This window comes from Macrobrachium rosenbergii, chromosome 55 (genome assembly GCF_040412425.1).
Source record: "Macrobrachium rosenbergii isolate ZJJX-2024 chromosome 55, ASM4041242v1, whole genome shotgun sequence".
In the NCBI taxonomy this organism is placed as follows: Eukaryota; Metazoa; Arthropoda; class Malacostraca; order Decapoda; family Palaemonidae; genus Macrobrachium; species Macrobrachium rosenbergii.
Window position 1 is genome coordinate 36,433,990 of NC_089795.1, and position 20,183 is coordinate 36,454,172.

A 20,183-nucleotide genomic window follows, 5' to 3' on the forward strand; every position below is an offset into this window, starting at 1 on the left:
AAGCCAGGCTTCTTCAGATGATCTATTAATATAAAAAGCGTGCAAGTTTAATGTTACATAGTTGAATGCTGATGGATGGTTTTTCCACGTCACCCATTCAGAAACCACTTCTTCAGGTAGTTAATTATGAAATCAAGTTCCGATGAAAGCTAGTGAATGGCAAAAGTTAATAGCTAAGGCCAAACAATGACATTATACAATGCATCACAACGCTTAATCATCATCAGGATCCTGAGGTCCCATTCCTCGGGCCTTTGGACCACCAGCTCTCTTCGCCATTATTATTTGGTCTACTTTAAGAATTTCAATTGCTGCTGAGGCAGCATACTTCAGAGCCCAGTACTTAGTAAGGTAAAGATCAAACACTTCCTTCTCGCATGCATCTAACACAGCAGCACCTTCACCCTCACAATCAAAACCAAAGTTTGTTTTGCCCTCTGTGTGTGCTGCCATTAAATTTGATAAAACCTCTTGATCAGGAGCTCCACAATTATCAGCCAAAACCTGTGAATAGTTGAAAAATCCATTAAACAAAATCCTCAAGTATGTTCCTTACATACAATAGAAAACCTTTGCTGTTACAAACAAATTTAAATGTAGTCTACCAGACAATTACAAATTTAATTCTAAGACAGTGCTACAAGGTTTGCATCATCTTGTGCCTCTCACACTCATAAGTTTGATAAATCAACAACATATCAAATTACAGTAGAGTATACAGTAGCCCTGGGGATGCAGCACTTGCAAACAGAACTCCTTCCATGCACTGTAAATTTTTGCAATAAAATTAGGGGTATCCAGAATTAACAGGCTATCAGTACATAAAGCCAATTATAACCCAGATGTATATACCAAGAATCTTGACAATGGAAGAAACTATTCATTAATGAACTAAAATTATATAGCTATGCCCTCAACTTACAATACTTTATGGAATATACTGGGATAAAAGTTCTAGTATGAGGAATAGGGGAGAGAAGGAAATCAAGAACAAGAAAAAACAACCCTTACGCAGATTAATATAGAGAAATAAACAGTAAAGCAATATTTTCACAATTAAGTACAAAATAAATTTTAACATGAGTAAAACACAAGGTTGACAAAAAGACTTGTGAGGACCTTGACTTAGGACCCAATAGGTTATAAGTATTGTCAACCTTACCCTTTACACTTGTTAATGTATATTGTGTACTTAATTGTTAAAAAACTACTTTAACTTAAGATGTCTATTAATCTTATGCATAATACTTGTTTTATCTATTATTTTTCATCTTGTCATACATCTCTCCCTTATTCATTCCTGCTTTCCTTCTATTTGCTGTTACTTTTGGAGCTATGATGTCTAGGTAATCTTCATTTTTCTCCCGCATCCTCTAAATACTGAGTAATATTTCTAAATTTCATACAAATCCAATTAATTTTTTTATTACATGTACTACCAGTTGCATAACTTTGGAGAAATCACTCAAACTGAGAAAATTAGTTATGAATCTACATATAACTGGATCATAGAGAGAGAGAGAGAGAGAGAGAGAGAGAGAGAGAGAGAGAGATAAAATCAAGTTCACTTACTTTGGGGAACACTCTGAGAGCTTCAGCAAACTTCTTGATAGCATATTGTTCAAGACCAGGGCACTGTGAACCATACTGCTCAATTATTCGACTAAGCTCTACTTCACTGCTTCCTGCACCTGCAATACACCTTCCATCCTGAAAGGAATGATATTACAACAAACTGTAAGTGTAAGCATTTTTTTTCTACCATGAACCAAAATCCTGATAATCAGCAGAATTGTACACAGTAAAATTATTAATGTTTCATCATAACCAATTTGCCATGTAAAGCACTGGCATATACAGGATTCAAAGTAAATCAAACACAGTCATTATCAAAACGGAGCAATGTCCAAAACTTCATTATCATAGTGTTCTTGCTAGGCTGCCAACTGAGTAGGGATAAAGTGCCTTGCAGGTAAATTGCTTGGGTTTACTGATAAATGTTAAGTACATTGGCTAGAAATTATCTAGAGTTACTATTACCTGTGGGATGTTCTGAATATTCAACTGGAATTCTTGAATGTTCAACAGTAGGTTATACTCATGAGTCTTTGTTACTTCACATTACAGGTATGTGATAAATCTTGAAGATTCTGACAAGTTTCTTACAGGACTTGTCCTCTATTTGTCACTCACTGTTGTTTTAAATTTGGACAATCATACAATAATTACTTTACTAGTAGTGTTGTAAGGCCATTCATACAAATTTCGTTCTACACACAGGATTGGGTTACTATGCTTTAAATCAAATATGGATGGTGCTCAAATTCAAGATGTACTCGATGGCATTATTATTACTATTAGGTATTCCAGTCCTAATTTCAATGTCAAGATATATTCACTTCAAGAATAAAGAAGTTTCTGAATTCTTTTTTTCCTAATCATCTAAATAAAAATTTCTGCAATACTAAAGGCAAGCTTATTACAATATCCTTCTTACATTACAGCAACCAAACCAGATTGAGGTTATTTCCCTTGGCCATGAAGCAGCTTCCATTCAGTAACGGTTTGCAAGACTTGAGAAGCAATGGTTTATCCCTTTCACTGATCACAGATAAAGTTTAACACTAGTAATGAAAATGATATTTTAATGATAAAATAAAGTTTGTTCATACCTTTACCTGGCAGATATATATATAGCTGTATTCTCGAAGGTCCGACAGAATTTCAAATTTCGCGGCACGCAGTGGCCGGTCAGGTGGTTAGTACCCATTCCACGCCGCTGGGAGGCAGGTATCAGGAACCATTCCCATTTTCTATTCAGATTTTCTAAACGCCACTGTCTCCTGAGGGGAGGAGGGAGGGCAATATGAATATATATCTGCCAATTAGTATGAACAAACTTTATTTTATCATTAAAATATCATTTGTTCATGAGACTTTACCTGCCAGATATATATATAGCTGAATCTACACCTTTGAGGTAGAGACAGCCAAAATTAGGGAAAAAACCAATTATTGGTAAAATTATTTTGGTTCCTTATCTGATAGCGCTGACTGAGTGGTTACTGTCACTCCTAGTCTGCTTCTGCTTTACTAGAGACCCCAGCGTAGTGACCTATAGCTGGCGACTTCTAGATGATCTGTCAACGGGGCGTGACCACAATGTGACTAGATCATAGCCCATAAAAGAGACAAAAGAGCATTACTAACCACCTAACCAACACCTAAAGCGTTAGTTTGCAAAGTTGGGAAGACTGCCTCCAGTAGTGGACCCAACAACCAAAAAAAACAATTAAAAAGGGGATAGGATCAGAGTTACCCCTGTCCCCAAGGTTGCTGAAGCAGCAATGTATGGTCCCAGCGAAAGCAATTTTTAGTATGCTACCTAAACATCTTGCCAAGAGTGTGAGGCAAACACAATTGACTTCAGCCAAAATGTGGCACTAAAAATGTCACTGAGTACCATATTTTCTTGAGCATGGAGGTAGCAACTGCCTCACCTCGTGAGCGTTAACTCTCAACAACTTGAAGTTGGAGTCGTCACAACTAGAGTGTGCGCCCTAATGACGTCCTAATGAAGAATGCCAGTGCATTCTTGACATAGGTTTAACTGGTTGCCTCACAGAACACCATAAAACATCCAATGGACCACGAGTGTCCTGTGTTCTTTTAAGGTAGTACTTGAGAGCTCTAACTGGACATAGAACTCCCTCAGGTTCCTGTCAATAAGGTCTGCTAAACCTTTAATTTCAAAGTGTCTAGGCCAAGGGTTAGAAGACCTATCATTCTTAGCAAGAACTTAGGGCTTAAAGAATAGACAGCATTGTGTTCCCTTGAAGCCCACATGACGGCCTCGAACTTCTCTCCTCTCTCTTGCGAGGAATGCTGTTTTCAGTAACATCATAAAGATGCAGTGGAGAGGCTCAAAAGGACTAAACATCAAAAAAAACTTGAGCATACGTCAGAAGTTCAAAGCAGGGGAAATCAGCTGAGGAACTGGACGTCTTGGAAAGAGCTCAAGATCGTGAGGTCCTATTGTCAGACAAAGCTAATCCTCTGTGTTCAACACAATCAAAAATGCTCCGATAACACTTGAGGTCGAACTGCTATATCGAGTTTTCTCTTAAGTAAAGGAGAAAATCCATAACCTGGCTCTACAGTGATAGAGGAAGAGGAAAAGCCCTTCTTTCTACACCAACCTTTGAAGGTTGCTCACTTCGCTAGATATATCCTTTAGATGAAGAACTTGGCTCTAGCGATGGTCTGTACCCTGGCCAGAAACCTTCGCTCTGACCAAGTTTGATAGTCTGTGCCAGCCAGGTTCAGAGCGGGAGATTCAAAGATATCTCGTGAAGTGGGTTTTGTATGAGCAGGTCTGTTCTCACATAGGGAAGGGTCTGGGCGCCTACCAACCCTGTGAAGAGAAAACTCCTAGAACCAGTGGTTCAAGGCCAAAAACGTGGGGATGAGAGGCGTCTGTGCCCCTTGAGAGGCCGAACCTGCCGATGACTTCTCCCAGAATTTAGAACGGGAAAAGGCGAAACATCTATTCCCGTCCAATCCCAGGGAAGAGCAACTCGCAACTGCCCCAGGGTCGAAAAAGTACAGATGAGCTTTGCAGGAGGGAGCCTCGCTGTTCTTGAGGGTCGTGAAAAAATCCACAAGATGGCGACCCCAAAATTTCAAAATCTTGGCAAACCCTCCTGATGAAGGGTCCATTCAGCCGGCAGGAGTTGATGGCGCTAACAGAGCAGGTCTGCCTCGAACATTTTCGACCCTGCAACAAAAACTTGTGAGAATCGAAATGTTGTGCAGTATAGGGCTCAAAGAATAATCTCTTGCAAGGCTGAACAGGGAACAAGTAGTATTGTCCGAGTTTGCTAGACTACATCGATTGCAAACTTGGACCTCGAAGAATTGGCGAGCTAAAAGATAGCCGGCAATCTTTGAAGTCGATGTTAGACACCTGTTCCTCTCCAGGTTCCTAACACTTCCTCTCCCAGTGTTGCCCCCAACCTGTTGACGGCCGTCGGAAAAACAACACTAGGTTGGGTTCAGAAGCAGGGAGATCCCTTTCTGCAATTCCGTTGGTTCTAGCCACCACCACAGATCCTCTTTATAAGGGGAAGAACTCAATTCCTCTTTCAAGTCTTCCTTGTTTGTGGTTCTCAACAAAAGAACTGAAGAGGCCTGAGATGCAGACTCCCAGAAAACAAACTTCTCCAGCGAGGAAATGGTCCCAACGCAGACTCATTCCTTCCTTCACTACATGTTTCTTTCCAGAAGGCGAAACTTTTTCGTTGACATAGAAGCTTGCCGTTCTTTATGGTGGAGGACGCCTAAAAGCTGAATAGATCTGGAATTTAGACACAATGGACAGTGAGGATCAGCCGCGATTTCCCACAGACCAGAAGTCCCAGGAACTTCACGAGTTGCAGAGTCAACTGAAGGTCCTCCAGATACTCAGCTGACGGACGTCAATCAACCAATCGTCAAATGAGGAGTGAGATCCCCTGACGTCGACAGATGCAAACTGCACGCAACGTTTTTCGCGAGACGGTAAAACACCCTCGAGCAAAATGTGACGCCAACAGCATCTGGTGTTCCCAGGCGGTCAACCATCCAAGTACCAGACCAGACCCAACGTTTAACTTCGCTGATGGACGAGAAGCGGTGTTTTCAACGCAACGTATGGCGTTAATGCAGAGTCCAAAGCAGAGAGCCCTGAACTGGTACGTCTAGTCCCCAAGACAACCTGAGATACTTCACCGAACGTGGATGAATTGGGGCGTGAAGATAAGTATCTTGGAGATCCAAAGATACCATCAATCCCCGGATGAAGGGGCTCCTAGTATTGACTGGGCAGGTCTCCATCTTGAACTTTTTCCTTCCGACCAAGTTGTTCGACCTGTTGGCGCCCAAGACGGGTCTCCAGCCTACTGAAAGTTTCGGGACTAGAAACAATCTGTAGTAAAATCCCGGGGAACACCGAGTCCAAGATCTGTTCCACTGCTCTCCGCTCGAACATCTGTTGAGCAGGTCAAACAATTTTCTGTTTGACAGGAAGGCAGTTGGGAAACAAAAACAAAAGAGGAGACAGGAAGGGAATCAAGTAACCTCTCTCTAACAGTAGGAGGGACCAAACGTCTGCCCCTCACTCTTTCCAGGCTTGTGCAAAATGAAGCCTGGTTGCAAAGGAGTCTGGAGATGAAGGGAGTCACTTGCTACCTCTCTTGGAAGTGACATTCCTTGGGAAAAAACTCTCTCTCGTGGTGCGGGTCTCGTGTTGCTTCCCATGGAAGCCCCTTTGTTATGCAAACATTTAGCTTTCGTTACTTTTTGTATCTGAGATCGGTGCAAGCGTTATGAAGGAGATGCAGTTTGAATGTCGATAACTTTAGTTTTGAGAAAAACGATATTTTTGCTTCTCTGTGTATTTATTTGCTTGCCGTTACACAGTTTGATGTTTTTATGACATAATGAAAAGCCAAAATAGACCTGCAAAAGTAATATAACCGCTAAATGAAGCTAAATGAAGAGTGTCAAAAACACGGCTGAGGTTGGCCAATGACGTTTTACTTAGTCAAGCTCTGAGCTGCTACTGACTGACTGCCACTGACTGCCCTGCGGCATTCCTGTCTTTCGGCTGATGCGCACTATGTCCACAGGGTTGCCATAGATCGATTAGATATTATTTCATAGCTAAAAGAAATTACCACGATATACTGACAATATCATTACATTATATGAAAAATGTAATTTGACTATGATAGGTTACTGTTTTGTTTATAACTTCTAACTGTGGCGAACTTTTAAATAAAACTTTCTGAGAAGATAGTCAGGATATGTATGATGCCATATATAAAAAATCCCAGAAAATTATTTCCGTTTTTTGTCACAAACGCATCCCTAAGACAAGACAACTGTGAAGGTGAGAGGAGAGAGCTGGCGGTTGAAAAGTCTCAGAAACAGATCCTTGAAAAAAATATTCTGATGAATCAGAGGAAGAAGAAGACGAAAGAAGTTCCTCTCATACAAAGGCTGTGACGAAGAGGATGTTCTTCCACTTGGCAGCTGGTGGGTCTTGGTGGTGAAAGTAGTTCCGATTAAGCGTCGTGGCGGGAACTCCTTGAAGAACGGTCATCCTAGAGTAATGATAGTAACATAAATGTGGAACGCTTTACGATTAGCGTGTCATCTCGCGCAAGAGCAATGCTAATCTTCTCTGCATCGCTCCGATTAGTATGTGACTTGCCACAAGTACTGGCTACCAGAAGGACACAGACGTTGACGGGTAGTTGTGCCGATGATGAACAACTGGGCGTGTCAACACAAGACTTGAAATACGGCGAAGGCGAGGTGGCGTCATGGCATGACGCGCGAGAGGCCCGTGAAGTAGAAAAGAGTGTCACAGCGTGGCGCGTCGTGACGTCATGGCTAGCGCGCTGCGGCCAAGGTGAGGCGCCGCGTGAAGCGTGAGTGGCGCACGAAGAGCAAGACGCGCTCCTGGCGCGAGACAAGAGAAAAGGCCAACACCTCAACTTCGGGGAAGACGAATAGAAGCCACTAAACACTCTCTCTAGACGACAGACGCTCTGTATCGTTCCCCGAAGCGGGAGACGAAGGGTGAAAGTCTGTACCTCTTAACAGGCAGATTCGAATCTTGAAAGGTTCATGAGCATCCAGCTGTTGTTGCAAACCCAACAAAATCTTACAGCGTTGGAGAAGCCACTCTCTCGGAGAAGGGCTGAACCTGAGAGAAGGAAAGAGGCGAGAGACGATACTTCCTTCCACAGGGAAGAAGCTCTAGCCCTTGCCTTAGCGACAGGGGGTCGAGTAGCGTGATCATTCGAAAAACACTTTATTCTCTTCTGCAGAGGAATATCCACGAACTTTGGGAAGAGTATAAACGTTTGTGAGGAAGAGACGTGTCGCCCCTCTCCTCTAAGCTTCTCTTAAGAGGGCGAGAGTCCAACCGAGAGGCCCAACCCCGAGGCGGGAGGACGGTCGGAGACGAAGCAATCCTTCAGGATGGTGCTGGAGCACGATCTCTGGCAGCCTGGGTGAGCGTCATCAGGACCTGAGGGCGCCAGATCGGTGGAAGCCCCGTGGCCCCTCATGCTTTCGACATGCCCTCCTGGTCCTCGGGAGTTGACAGAGGTCCAGGCCTAGAGGCATTATAGGGCGATCTGACGCCCCACAACACTAGGGGCACTTCGCACTATGCGTTTGAATTGCATTCCGCTTTAGTTTCAAGAGCACGTTGACTCCACACGAGAGCCAGGGAATTACCTCTGCAAACAAAACTACAGGGTTAGTACTAAAAAATTTTCTACAGGGTTACTAGTAGGAGAAAACCCTGACTGTCCATCTAAGGATGCACTCTAGAGGAAGCATTCACAGCCTATCACGCCCAATTTAAGCATATAGGCTCATATTTCTTCCACTACCTCAGACAATCCCACACATTCATTAATGTATCATATACTTGAACACCTTACATATCATACATAAAGAGCAGGAACTATCAAAGTCTTCGATAGCCTCACCTTACATTCACCCAAGCTATGACTCCGAGAAGCTAGGAGGTAAGACATCTTAATTACAGTGTCGTGCTGAAATTCAAAACGGTCCACAAAGAGCGTATGCCAAGTCACAGATTCCAGTTTAATACCAAAACAACCAAAATACTTCAAGTGGATAAATAAATTTCGGAATCCAATGATGGAGGGAACTGACAACAGGTGCTGAGCAGTCCGCGACAGAGAAAATCTGAATAGAAATGGACGGTTCCCTGATAATTAGCCTCCCAGCAGCGGGAATGGGTACTAACTAATCTGACCGGTTACCGCGCAGCCGCGAATTTTGAAATTTGCCGACCTCGGAGAATATACAGCTAGAGATATATCCAGTAAGTCTCATGAACAAATGTCTAATTACCACACAAAATTCAAACAAATCCTACTCCTGCACAGTCCCTTGAAAGTGTTCACAGCATCATCCACTGCTCGCTCAATATCATCCATGTAATTTTCAGTAGAGCCTCGGATCACAACAGTTGCAATTCGAGATTCAGCCCCTTCTTGCCTGAAATATGTAATCAACTACATAAAGAATGACCTCAAAATTAATATATAACAACTGCAATTTGCACATTTGCCAATACCAGAAATTCCTACACTGGGAAATGCAGGCTGTTGCAGAAATCAGTGCATTGAATATTTCTTCCAATTAACTTGGGTGACATGATCAGAAAGAGGGAAGAAATGCTGGAGTGGATGCTACTAAGCAACATAAATTAGAAGGAGCAATACAGTAAACATAGCACTGCATATTTGTCTAGACTTTTGTGATGGCTCATACTGAGCATCCTCTGTAATCTCTTGTAAATCCATCAAGATCATCTTGTAACAATTAATTTTGTTTATCCTTACTAGGCTACCTTTTTAGGCATGAAGCCTTGTCATTTCAAGCAATAACACTTGTGCTCAAATTTTAGTTTTGTGTTAAAAAGGTCAATTTACATACATACTATATGCTACCATTAGGCTAGTCACCATGAGCCTATCTTCTTATTTTCAGTTAAAGGGCACTTTAATTAATATTATAAGACCATTATCATGAGGTATTATTATATATAGCTATAATTTCAATGTTCACCAAATTAATTAATTCAATATGTATTACTATACCCATGATAGCTTACAATCACTGCATACTATTTTTAGAATCAATATTCATATTTTGAATCACTACTGACAAGTTTTATATAGACAAAAGATCTAATTTAGCCCTTCATCACATACAATTAATGTTAGACTTTCCTTTTGTGGGGTTATGACATTAGATAAGAATTTCCATTCCCTTATATCTTGTGCACTGTCTGCATGAATCTCTATCACGTTCTGGTTCTGATTTACAGTATACATTTTATGCTCTTCCTAGAATTCCCACATTTCAGTTATCCCATTTTGCTAACTAGTTACTCCTCTCCCCTTTTCACTGTGATCAAACTACCTCAATATATTTTCCAGCCTCTGAACATCACACTTCCACATTTGGGATAAGACCTTAGCAGACTTTGGTCATAAATCTCAGCTGGAATATTTCAGAATTATGTAAGTGCTAATGTCTGCAATGGGTGGGAAGATACAGATGTTACGTCATCAAATACTTTATGTTTGTCAGGTTATTTCCCCGTACTTTAACATTTTTTTTTTACTTCTTCCAGGCTGTTAATCTTTTTCTACTATACTCTCAATCTGTAAGTGATCACGAAAATTATTAAATATCCAAATCTATACAGGGGAAACCTGGCATTAATAACAATCTTCATTTCTTCCTTACCAACGTACACGTTTGATCCAGAGAAACACTGCTCCAAAAGTCAGTGTCCTTTCACTGTATTTCATGAGAAAACCTCTTTAATGCACCAGAAATAATCAATAAGAAGAAAATGGTCAGTACAAGTTCTAAACTCCTTCAATCTCCACTTGTAAGACTCACAAGAAGGATTTAGGATTTGCTTTAGAAAGAAAAAAAAAAAATGACTGCAGTAACAATTTGAAGATGAACAACAACCTGAGAGAGAGAGAGAGAGAGAGAGAGAGAGAGAGAGAGAGAGAGAGAGAGAGAGAGAGAGAGAGAGAGAGAGAGAGAGAGAGATGGTACAGTGAGCTGAGAGGAAGCTACAAAAAACCCTCTGCATTACTTCCAGTGCGCTTAGGTACTTCACACTCACCTGAATATAGTGACAGGGGTGTCACCCACTTCATCAATAAAGACTCGATCACACAGACCAATTTCTTCCTGTGTTGGGCAAATCATCTTTGGAAGAATAGTAGCACCAACAGTTTTGCAAAGTCGTCTCAGATCCCACTTGCTTGTGATTCTGACAGCCATGATGTTGTATTTGTTCAAGTAATGTTGAGCTAGATCTCCAATCTTTCCTCCAGCAACAACTACAGTCACACCAGCATTTGCTAATGCTTTAACCTATTCAATGAAATGATTAAACGTTTGTATTTACTTACAGAAGGCTGATATACTTTCCATACCATACTATCCTCAAGTTTTAATTTCAAATTAACAACTGCTGATATCTGATTAAAAAAAAAGATGGAGATCATTACGGGGAACAAAAAATAAGTAACATCTAAACTGTCAGTTTCAGGTTGTATAAACATACAGTACTACTGGAAAACATCAGCCCCATAAGTAAAACCTAATTTCCTTAAACACATGGGATGAATGCTTTCATTTAGAAATTAGCAGGAACTAAATCATTTTCTATTAAGAGGCAAAAGTAATATTCATTTCAGAACCTGAATCTTTGCCTAAAACCAAATTTACTAATTTACATAAGCTAAATTGTAAAAGCACAAATTTTTTTAAATTCTTACATCATCTTCCATTCTGTTCTCTTCTCCACGTGAAAAGTTGGCCAATTCACCAGCATTTGTAATGAGAACTGTGCCTTTTGTTTCTGTTGTTGTAATGTCAAATGGACAAGAATATACAGCCACTTTTGCTTTCTCTTTGGATGTCACTGTGCCTTCTGCTGTGCGTCTAAATACCATTCCCTGAGAAAATAAAGTAATTACTTGATCAAACAGATAACTGACTACATTTCACTTAACATAAGGTATTCAGTATTATCAGTTTAGACAGAATGTAAACCTGAGGGGTTTATACAAAAAATAAATTTTATGGCTGAATAAAGATTCTGGTTAAATTCTTCACCAATCTGTCTCTTGACTTTGTCATTTACTGTTGACTGAATTTTGGACAATTCCACAAAGCCTGTTAACTGTGGTGTTACCAACAGTCAAGGATTAGGTTGTGTGTTACTCAAACCCCTTTTGCCATGCAAGGAATCGAGTACTGTACAAAACCTTTTAAGATCTACTACATGAAATTTTTCACTGCCAGATTTAAAAAGGATAAGCAAAAGTAATACAACTAATAGAGGTACTATAACATTTACATACCCTACATACGAGAGAGAGAGAGAGAGAGAGAGAGAGAGCGAGCTTACAACACTTAAAGAACTATACCATAGCTAACATGACAATCATTTACGAAAGGGATGACATTCTTACCTGTACAACCTCGGATTTGTGAATACCAGAGCCAAGAATTTTACAGACACGCACATTATCAACATTGAAAGTGGTCTTCTCAGGAAGAATGGAAACACAAGCCTGAGCAACCAGCTTAGCCAAAAAGTCTTCATTGCCATACTGTTTGCTCATAACAGCTGTGCGAAGAGCTTTGGTCACCTGCAATATAAATGGGATTCTTGAAATACTACAGAACTTTATTGTTCCATGGTAATGTCTTACGTAATAAAAAAAAACTTTTACATTAAAAAATACCAGCAGTTCAAAATTATACTCAAAACTTATCACACATACTATTTACGTGTCCTGCAGTGCAGGAAATGGTACTTGAGTATACAGTAGTTAAAAAACTTAGTGACAAAGGAAAAAAGTCATAGGAGATTTAATTTCCTCAGGTGTAGCTGCAGAAGAAAGAATAATTCATTTATAGTAGCATATATACTCTATGCTTTAATTCACTTCATAATAAAAGATACTTTTTTAACAGACACTGTTCTTGAATAAAACATGGATGTTCAATATAAAATCAAATATCTTAAGTCTAAGGCTTGGACATTTTTTTTTTTAATAATGATATAATCTCTTATATATTTCCCTTTCATCTCTTGACCTTTCCTCTTCCAACGTAGTCTTTTTTTGTATTTTGTAGCTCTTGTATCATTAAACTGTATTTTAAACATTTTGTGTCAACTTTTTTTATGCCTGATTCCTACAAAACACATTTGTTTAGGATCTTGAGTCTCAAATCTTCCCATATCTCCTGGAGCATATACTTTCATATAATAAAGGTCTAAAATACTTGCCTGAGTTAAATCCCTGGGGTCTGTTACTTCCCAACACTGGAGACTTGGAAGAACATCAAGTGCTTTATTCATGGCCAACTGATACCCATCAGCTACATCTGTTGGGGTCAATCCCATGCGAAGAAGATCCTCTGCTGCCTCTAATAATGCTCCAGTGAAGATGATCACCCAGTTAGTTCCATCTCCCATCTCTTGTTCTTGCATTTGTGATGCCAGCACCATCAACTTCGCAGCTGGGTGTTCAACCTGTAAGAAGCTCAAAAATTACTAACATTCCAAATAATTTTTTACAGAATTTAAATCTCAATCTATGACTGATAACGACATAATTCCATAGAGACAATGTTAGATCATTTACAAACTACAACCATCTAAACCTCACCTCAAGTTCTCTAATAATTGTGGCAGCATCATTAGTTACAAACAGCTTCTCTAGGTGATTGATCACCATCTTGTTGCGACCCTGAGGCCCATAGGCTGTTTTGAGTGTTGTGCTAAACTCCTTACATGCTGATATATTACGGAACACTGCTTCATCCAGCCCAGAGAAGAGCTGAAAAATAAAGGTAAGATTTTACTGCAAAATGTTTTTCAGCAAATGATGTGAAAAAGTTACCTCTGGAAGCCCTGAAACCATAGATACAATAACCATATAGTACTGCTATTACCTTTACTGTGGGTAAAAAAAAATAATATTAATAAAACATTAATAAAATACTAAGCTGGAAAAACCATTCTTGCCCTTCAAAGGCTTGCTTCACCATAGAAGTGCCTATTAGACAAAAACAACAGTGTTCTTTCATCATATCCTGTGATCCTGCCACAAAAAACAGCACTAAAGTGCAATTTGTGCCATGTAATCCTAATGCCTGTCTACTACAGCCACATTTCCTTCCAGCACATCTATATTAACTATGAGTTACTACCAAAATATTGTAAGAAAATGTACTGTACTTGCCTTTCGTCTCATAACTCAAACACTATGTTCAATGAGCAAATGAAATCTACTTACGGAGTATATTCAACTGCTGAGACCAACATTACATAAACTGGCAGACACTTTTTTTTTTTCCCCAACTTTATTGCTTAAGAAACCTTCTCAGGCTACAACACACTACTATTTGACTTTGCACAAATTAATACAACACACCACTACTTTACCTTGCACAAATTAATAAAACACACTACTATTTTACCTTGCACAAATTAATAATGTTCCCTGGTAGTGAAAAGTACATTGTTTTTGTTGCCAGAATTAATATAGTTCTCATTCCAATGCAAACATACACAGCCTTCTCATTCTTGTGGCCAAGTAACAACTTAAAATGATACAATCACTAGCAGTGACCTGGCACCAAATGTGGTGACAAGTGTCCAAAGATGAGAGAAACATTCTATAACAATGACTCCAGGTTTACCAGCTTGACATATTTTAAGGCTTTATCACTTAATGCATGAGCTTTCCAACAAAAATGTATTCAAGACATTCAATTACAGGATTTATTAACCCATCATAAATTGAGCTATGGTCTATCTTGATGACAAAAAAATAAATGAAATATGATTCTTCTAAGACTTGCATTTTCTCAAACTGCTGGGAGCAATAGTTGGTGCAGCTCAACATTATTCAATCTTTTTACCGGCATCTTTTATTGGGATGTGCTGGTATAACCTTTTACATTTTCTTTCTGAATTCTGTTATATTAGTAGAGATTTTTTGTAAAGTGCTGCTAATAGGTTAATTTTCTTATAAAATTCCTTAAAATATTTAAGGGACCAGATATCCATGAACTGCACAGTATGTACTTGCTGCATGATTAACGCAATGCAGTCGGCAGCTTAGTAAGGTCTTCATCAGTGAGAACAATTCTTAAAACATTTATCAAACACAGTGGGCCTAATGGCTCACACTAATAAGGCATTTTTTGGTAAAAAATGAAGAGAAACCACTCAAGTAAATATACTGAAGGCTGGAAGTTTCTGAGCTGGCAACTAGTGAGGCCTACAGTATACTGCTGATCAATCTGCACAAACTGTCATGCTGTGGGCCAGCAGGTCCAGTTACAGTCAAGCCCTCATTCTTTGCAATTCCATTAATGACCTTTGTCACTACATCTCTGAATCTGAATCTTAAATGAGTTCTACATTCATTTGTAACTTTAATCATTTGTTTTATGATGAATACCGATTAGCCTAAGGACATAAACTGTATTTTCCTGACTACTTATCTTTTGGTTTATCATTTTTCAGTATTCCTGTTGGTGCATTCCACTCTTTTGGTCACCCAGCCCCTCACAAAAACCCCTGGGTTCCCACTGAGATCCTTTTTTCCTTCTTTAAATCTTAAGCTGAAAACCCTTATGGGCTGAGTTAACAAACCATAAACCATGAGGGTTCCAAAGGGAAATCAGCCTAAACACATAGACAAGTCACAGAAAAAAGTGATAAATAATTAAGAGGGAATATGAAATAAAACCAATACACCTGAAATTCAGGAGACATTAGCAGTGAGTAGGAGTCAACTTGCTCCTAAATATTTGGAGATCAGAGGATTTCACAATTGCACTAGGTAAACTATTCTACATTTTAGTTGCAGTTAAAATAAAACTATGTACTAGCAAACTGAGCAATATTAAATCTGATGCTCATAAGTCACACTGCTTGCAGCAGCACCCTGCCAGTGTTGCAACCAAAAACAGGTAGGTCAGGTAAAGAAGTGTGCAGAGGATGTTAGTCAATGTGGTAAATAATATGTAACATACATAATGCCACAAGTCAACATTAAGAGTAGGCAAAATAAACTTGACTGATGACATAACCTAACTCTATTCAAGAGTTTGAGAAAACAGTGACCACACTGGAGAACGGTACTCCAAACAAGGGATACTGTAGTTTGGAAGACCGAGGGACCCGCCCACAACTCATTAACGACGACTCTAAATGAAAAATTGCACAGAATAAATGTTGCTCAGCGTGCCAGATTCTACCCAAAAAGTAACTTACTTTACCAATTTGCTTGATTTCCCTAGTCGACAATTTTTTCAGCGGAGAGTAACTTTAGTACCAAGTTGACGTGAACAGTCACGGAGCACTGCTCTCCCATAGTTCTTCAGATTGCCGAAGTGCTGCGTTCCTCTCAACCCATAGTTCCTAAGGCTGCCGCCGCACGTCGCCCTGGTCTGATCGCGGGAAATTTAATTCTGTCTAATTGTACCTCAGGCTGACCCAGGTCATGCCCTAGGGCTTACAGATTAAATACTTTGAACCAATCACAATGTGTTCTAACGATATGATCCATAGGCCTAGGCCAACACCAGAACCACACGTTCTTTCTTTCTCGAACCAGCGCGATGGAAAGTCACGACTTGAGTTTGTTTCCAACCACTTTACCAAAGTTACTTTTCTACATAGTGCGTCCAGAAGCGATACCTAGAAGGTGTTCCGTGTCCATTTCAGGCCTTTTTGGATTTAGTTAAGCACGTCTATCTGCTCAAGAGCAGCCCGACATCCCCTATCTCTGATTTACTTTCCCAACCCTCTACAATAAGACCTGGACCGAGCAATTCCCACTCACCTGTTCGGCAGCCAGCAGTTGCAAAGAAGCCCAGGACAGTAGGACCTACGAAGCCAATACTGTTACCTACATGGTTGGACAGCAGCGACTTTGAATAAGGTAAGCACAGCATTTACCTGCCTTTTTACATTTGTTTTGTTGCTAGGTTAGGTAGTGTTTTGGAACTGACCCTAGTGTGCATTTTATAGTTTTTTGTAACCTGTGGCTACAGTGAATACAGATATTACCGCTTGCCAGAACATACGAGCTTGCCAAGAATCGTTAAAAATGCGGATAAGCAGTGCAGAGCCGTTCCGCCACCCCGATCTGACAGCAGATATGTTAAAAAAATCACCGTTAAAAAATTTACACCCGTTCTAATGTAGGTAGGGAGGTAGGGAATAGCCTAACCGCTGTTTCTTATGTAGGCTACAGGTAGCCTAGGCTAGCGATTTCCGTCCGCCCTAATGTAGGTAGGGTCAGCCTCACACATGCAGTGTAGCGGGTCAGCCTTTTGTATGCAGACTAGCGGGTCAAAAACTAGCAAATTTTGTATGTTACAGCCAGCAGGAAACCAGAATTTAGCCTCTGTAGTTTAGCGGGTCAGCCTTGCATTGTAGCCTAGCAGAAACCTTTGTATGCAGACTAGTGGGTCAAAAATAGCGAATTTTGTATGCGTTCGACCAGCAGGAAAACCCGGATTTTGCCTCTGTAGTTTAGCGGGTAGCCTTATGTTTGTAGCCTGGCGGGACAACCTTGTATGCAGACTAGCAGGTCAGAACTAGCACTTTGTACGTTACGCTACCACAAACCCCCGCCTTTTTCCTTCCTCCCCACCCAAAAACCCTGGTTTAAATAGGGTCCCTTTACCATTTATTACTTTTTCCATTACTTTTCCTTTGGGCAACACCAACAAAAACACGCTTTTCATTACCGTCATGAAGCACAGAGGGAGCTATTTTTTTCGGTGCCTTTTCTATAGCGATTTTTGGGCACCAAAAGTGGGCTCCCGCGGTCATTCACAGGCTCCCAAATGAGGAAGAAGAAAGTTAAAACACTTAAATATAATGGCTTCGTCATGAAACAATAAAAAATATTTCCTTGAGATGCCAACTTTTTGAGAAACAGAGGAAGCAATATTACTTATATGCTTCACAAAAGACAATTTCACATCAAAAGTTAAAAGAACCAGTGACATTTAAAACCATACCATTTAAATGTAATTCAGACACACAGGCAAAAGTGTTCTTTGTTGACTAAATACAGTATTACACTTTGAGTTTTAGAAGGGTTAAGCTTCATGCCCCAAAGCCTACTCCAATCATGAATACATGCCAGAGCTCTATTCATGGACTCTGCAACCGATGACCTATGGGTGGAGAAGGAACAAAAGCCAGAGGACTAGCATCATTGGCATATGCAATCAGTATTTCTCCTCCAGACCTTGTCTAGTACAGAAAATAAATAGCAGAAGTCCAAAAACACTACCTTGAAGAACACTGAAATGACATTACTATCCTGGAATGACATTACTATCCTGGCCATCAACACAGACTTTGGTTTATATTAAAAATCCAATTACAATATTAATAATTCATCTGCCTCCACCAATTCCCAATAATCTTAGCTTGTAGGCTAGATGCATGCTTCATGATTCACACATTCAAAAAGCTTCATTAAAATCTAGACTCCAAAAATATTACATACCGAGGACCTGGGAAAGACGAGTGGTATACGCCAAAATTAATGATCAGAAATGCATAGGCAAGTATTTCATTCATGTATTCTTTGTCAATAAGCAATAGGGTGTAATAGCCTACCCTATTATTATTATTATTATTATTATTATTATTATTATTATTATTATTATTAAAGTAGTTTAACCAGACCACTGAGCTGACCTTCAGCTCTCATAGGGCTGGCCAAATAGCCTACCCTAGAACCAACAATATCTCACACTTCGGTCACTCACGTATTTTACTACTAAATTACATATGAATTACCCTCTAACAGATAACAATAAACGGTAAAGTGCCGAAGAATATCAAACAAGCTAGCCAACACTAGATAGGCCTACTAGCCTATCCCAAAAGCAGGATGAGTCATCAGTCATTTCATCGATTTTCTTATCAATTATGTAGCTTAATATTCTCAACCAATTTTGTATATCATCGTTATTTGGGGTGTTTCTCACACATATACGGTGGTAAAATTCATCAACTACTTTTCCTCGACGGGCAAATATCTAAAAATAAAATCATGTGTCAAGAAACCGAAAGAGGCAACCATGCGAGCAGCTAACGCCTCTCCTTGACGTCTCACAAAACTAACAATATTCCTAATTAAACATGACATAATATTAATAACACTAAGTTTATCAAGGGTCAAAATATCTTTTCTCTCTTACCCGAGCTCCATCTTTGAGCATAGACGATACGCCGAGAGGTTTCGGAACGTGTAGAGCCATTTCTGTCAGTTGTTTTGGTGAAGTGCGGCAGAAAGAACAACGAGAGGAGGTGAGGCTAGTACCAATGATCTAGAGTGCTTCAAAGTCTGACGTCTGCTCACTATTCTTGGTAAGTTGTTGGATTTCGTTTAATTAATAACAATTACATAGTTTATATGAGCTTTAATAAAATATCAATAGTCATAAAATTACGATCTACATATATTTAATGGCAAGTTTCTTAAGAAATTCCGTTTGACTACTTGCAAGGTTTTAGTGCGATACAGGAATGGATTTACTTTTCTATTTTATTTTCAGAACAACTGAAATGCCACTTCTAGAAAGACACGATTTACAATTACAATTTATTATTTTAGTGCCGAGTCTCATAAAGTTACAAAAGGAAAGTCGATTTTGTGTAAAAGAAGATTTTCAGACATTAAAGTCTCATCTTAAATTAGTTTTAAGATATGTTCTGATATATAGGTTCCCTCATAGGTTTGACTTGTAATGGCATTTTAAATCATGTATGATTTAGACAAATAGACTTTTCTTTAATGTTGCCATTGAAACATTAATTATAAGTAGATTACTAATATCGTAATATAAAAAAAATCCGCTTGTCACTGCAAATAGCATATACATATTTTTGAGAAAGACTCAATAATGCTCAAAGGAAGCATTCCGTAATTGTAAATGGTAGAAATTTAGCGCCCCATCACGTTACTAGAAGTTTCTCGAATATTTTGCCCTGTAATAAAAACATTCATTTACCGGTGTGGTTCTACATTTTTTGTCCGTCATACATATAGCTATAATGCCATTGGCTCCCTTAGTAAAATGTAATTGTCTACATCATACATCAAAGAAACAAGGTAACCAATATCAAAGGTACCGGCTTGGGTCACAATTATTATGTAAGAGGAAGCAGACGGGTATCTTAAGCTGCGATCGCAGTAGTCATTCCAAAATCTCTAGAAAGAAAAAAACACCGAATATTTTGCAACTCACATTCTGTTATTTTGAATACAAGTTGCATATCGCAAAAATACATACTGTAAATCGATCATGGTAACCTTGATCTATCGCTAAGACCAGACTGTGTAAATTGTTTTATGAGTGTGTGTAGTCGGTGAATAAAAGTGAATATAAAAATGTGGCCGTTCATGTCAAAATGCATCATTAAGGACAGATCACCACGGGTCAATGGTAAGACTCGGAGACCGAAGGGCGCGGGGGGGGGGAAGAAGGGAAAAAGA

At 39.5% G+C, this 20,183-nt stretch overlaps 1 protein-coding gene and 1 pseudogene across 1 annotated transcript; both read right to left on the bottom strand.

Moving 5' to 3' along the window:
• Positions 1–9: 9 nt before the first annotated feature.
• CCT8 (chaperonin containing TCP1 subunit 8) lies at positions 10–19,044 on the bottom strand. The gene is made up of 9 exons (XM_067098278.1): positions 18,886–19,044; positions 13,308–13,478; positions 12,926–13,171; positions 12,102–12,281; positions 11,403–11,582; positions 10,742–10,995; positions 8,967–9,087; positions 1,573–1,710; positions 10–504 (listed from the first exon to the last, which is right to left on the bottom strand). The coding sequence occupies exons 1-9, from the start codon at positions 18,943–18,945 to the stop codon at positions 214–216; spliced, it is 1,641 nt and encodes a 546-aa protein (XP_066954379.1). The 5' UTR covers positions 18,946–19,044; the 3' UTR covers positions 10–213.
• LOC136835994 (U6 spliceosomal RNA) lies at positions 7,165–7,261 on the bottom strand (annotated as a pseudogene).
• Positions 19,045–20,183: the final 1,139 nt, after the last annotated feature.

Excerpts from the sequence above, each read along its gene's own strand:
- CCT8 (XM_067098278.1), bottom strand. The coding sequence starts at position 18,945 with ATGGCTCTACACGTTCCGAAACCTCTCGGCGTATCGTCTATGCTCAAA. Across the intron at positions 11,583-12,101 it reads ACAAATCCGAGGTTGTACAG|GGAATGGTATTTAGACGCAC; the intron begins GTAAGAATGTCA and ends TTATTTTCTCAG. Across the intron at positions 505-1,572 it reads CTCTCAGAGTGTTCCCCAAA|GTTTTGGCTGATAATTGTGG; the intron begins GTAAGTGAACTT and ends AACTATTCACAG.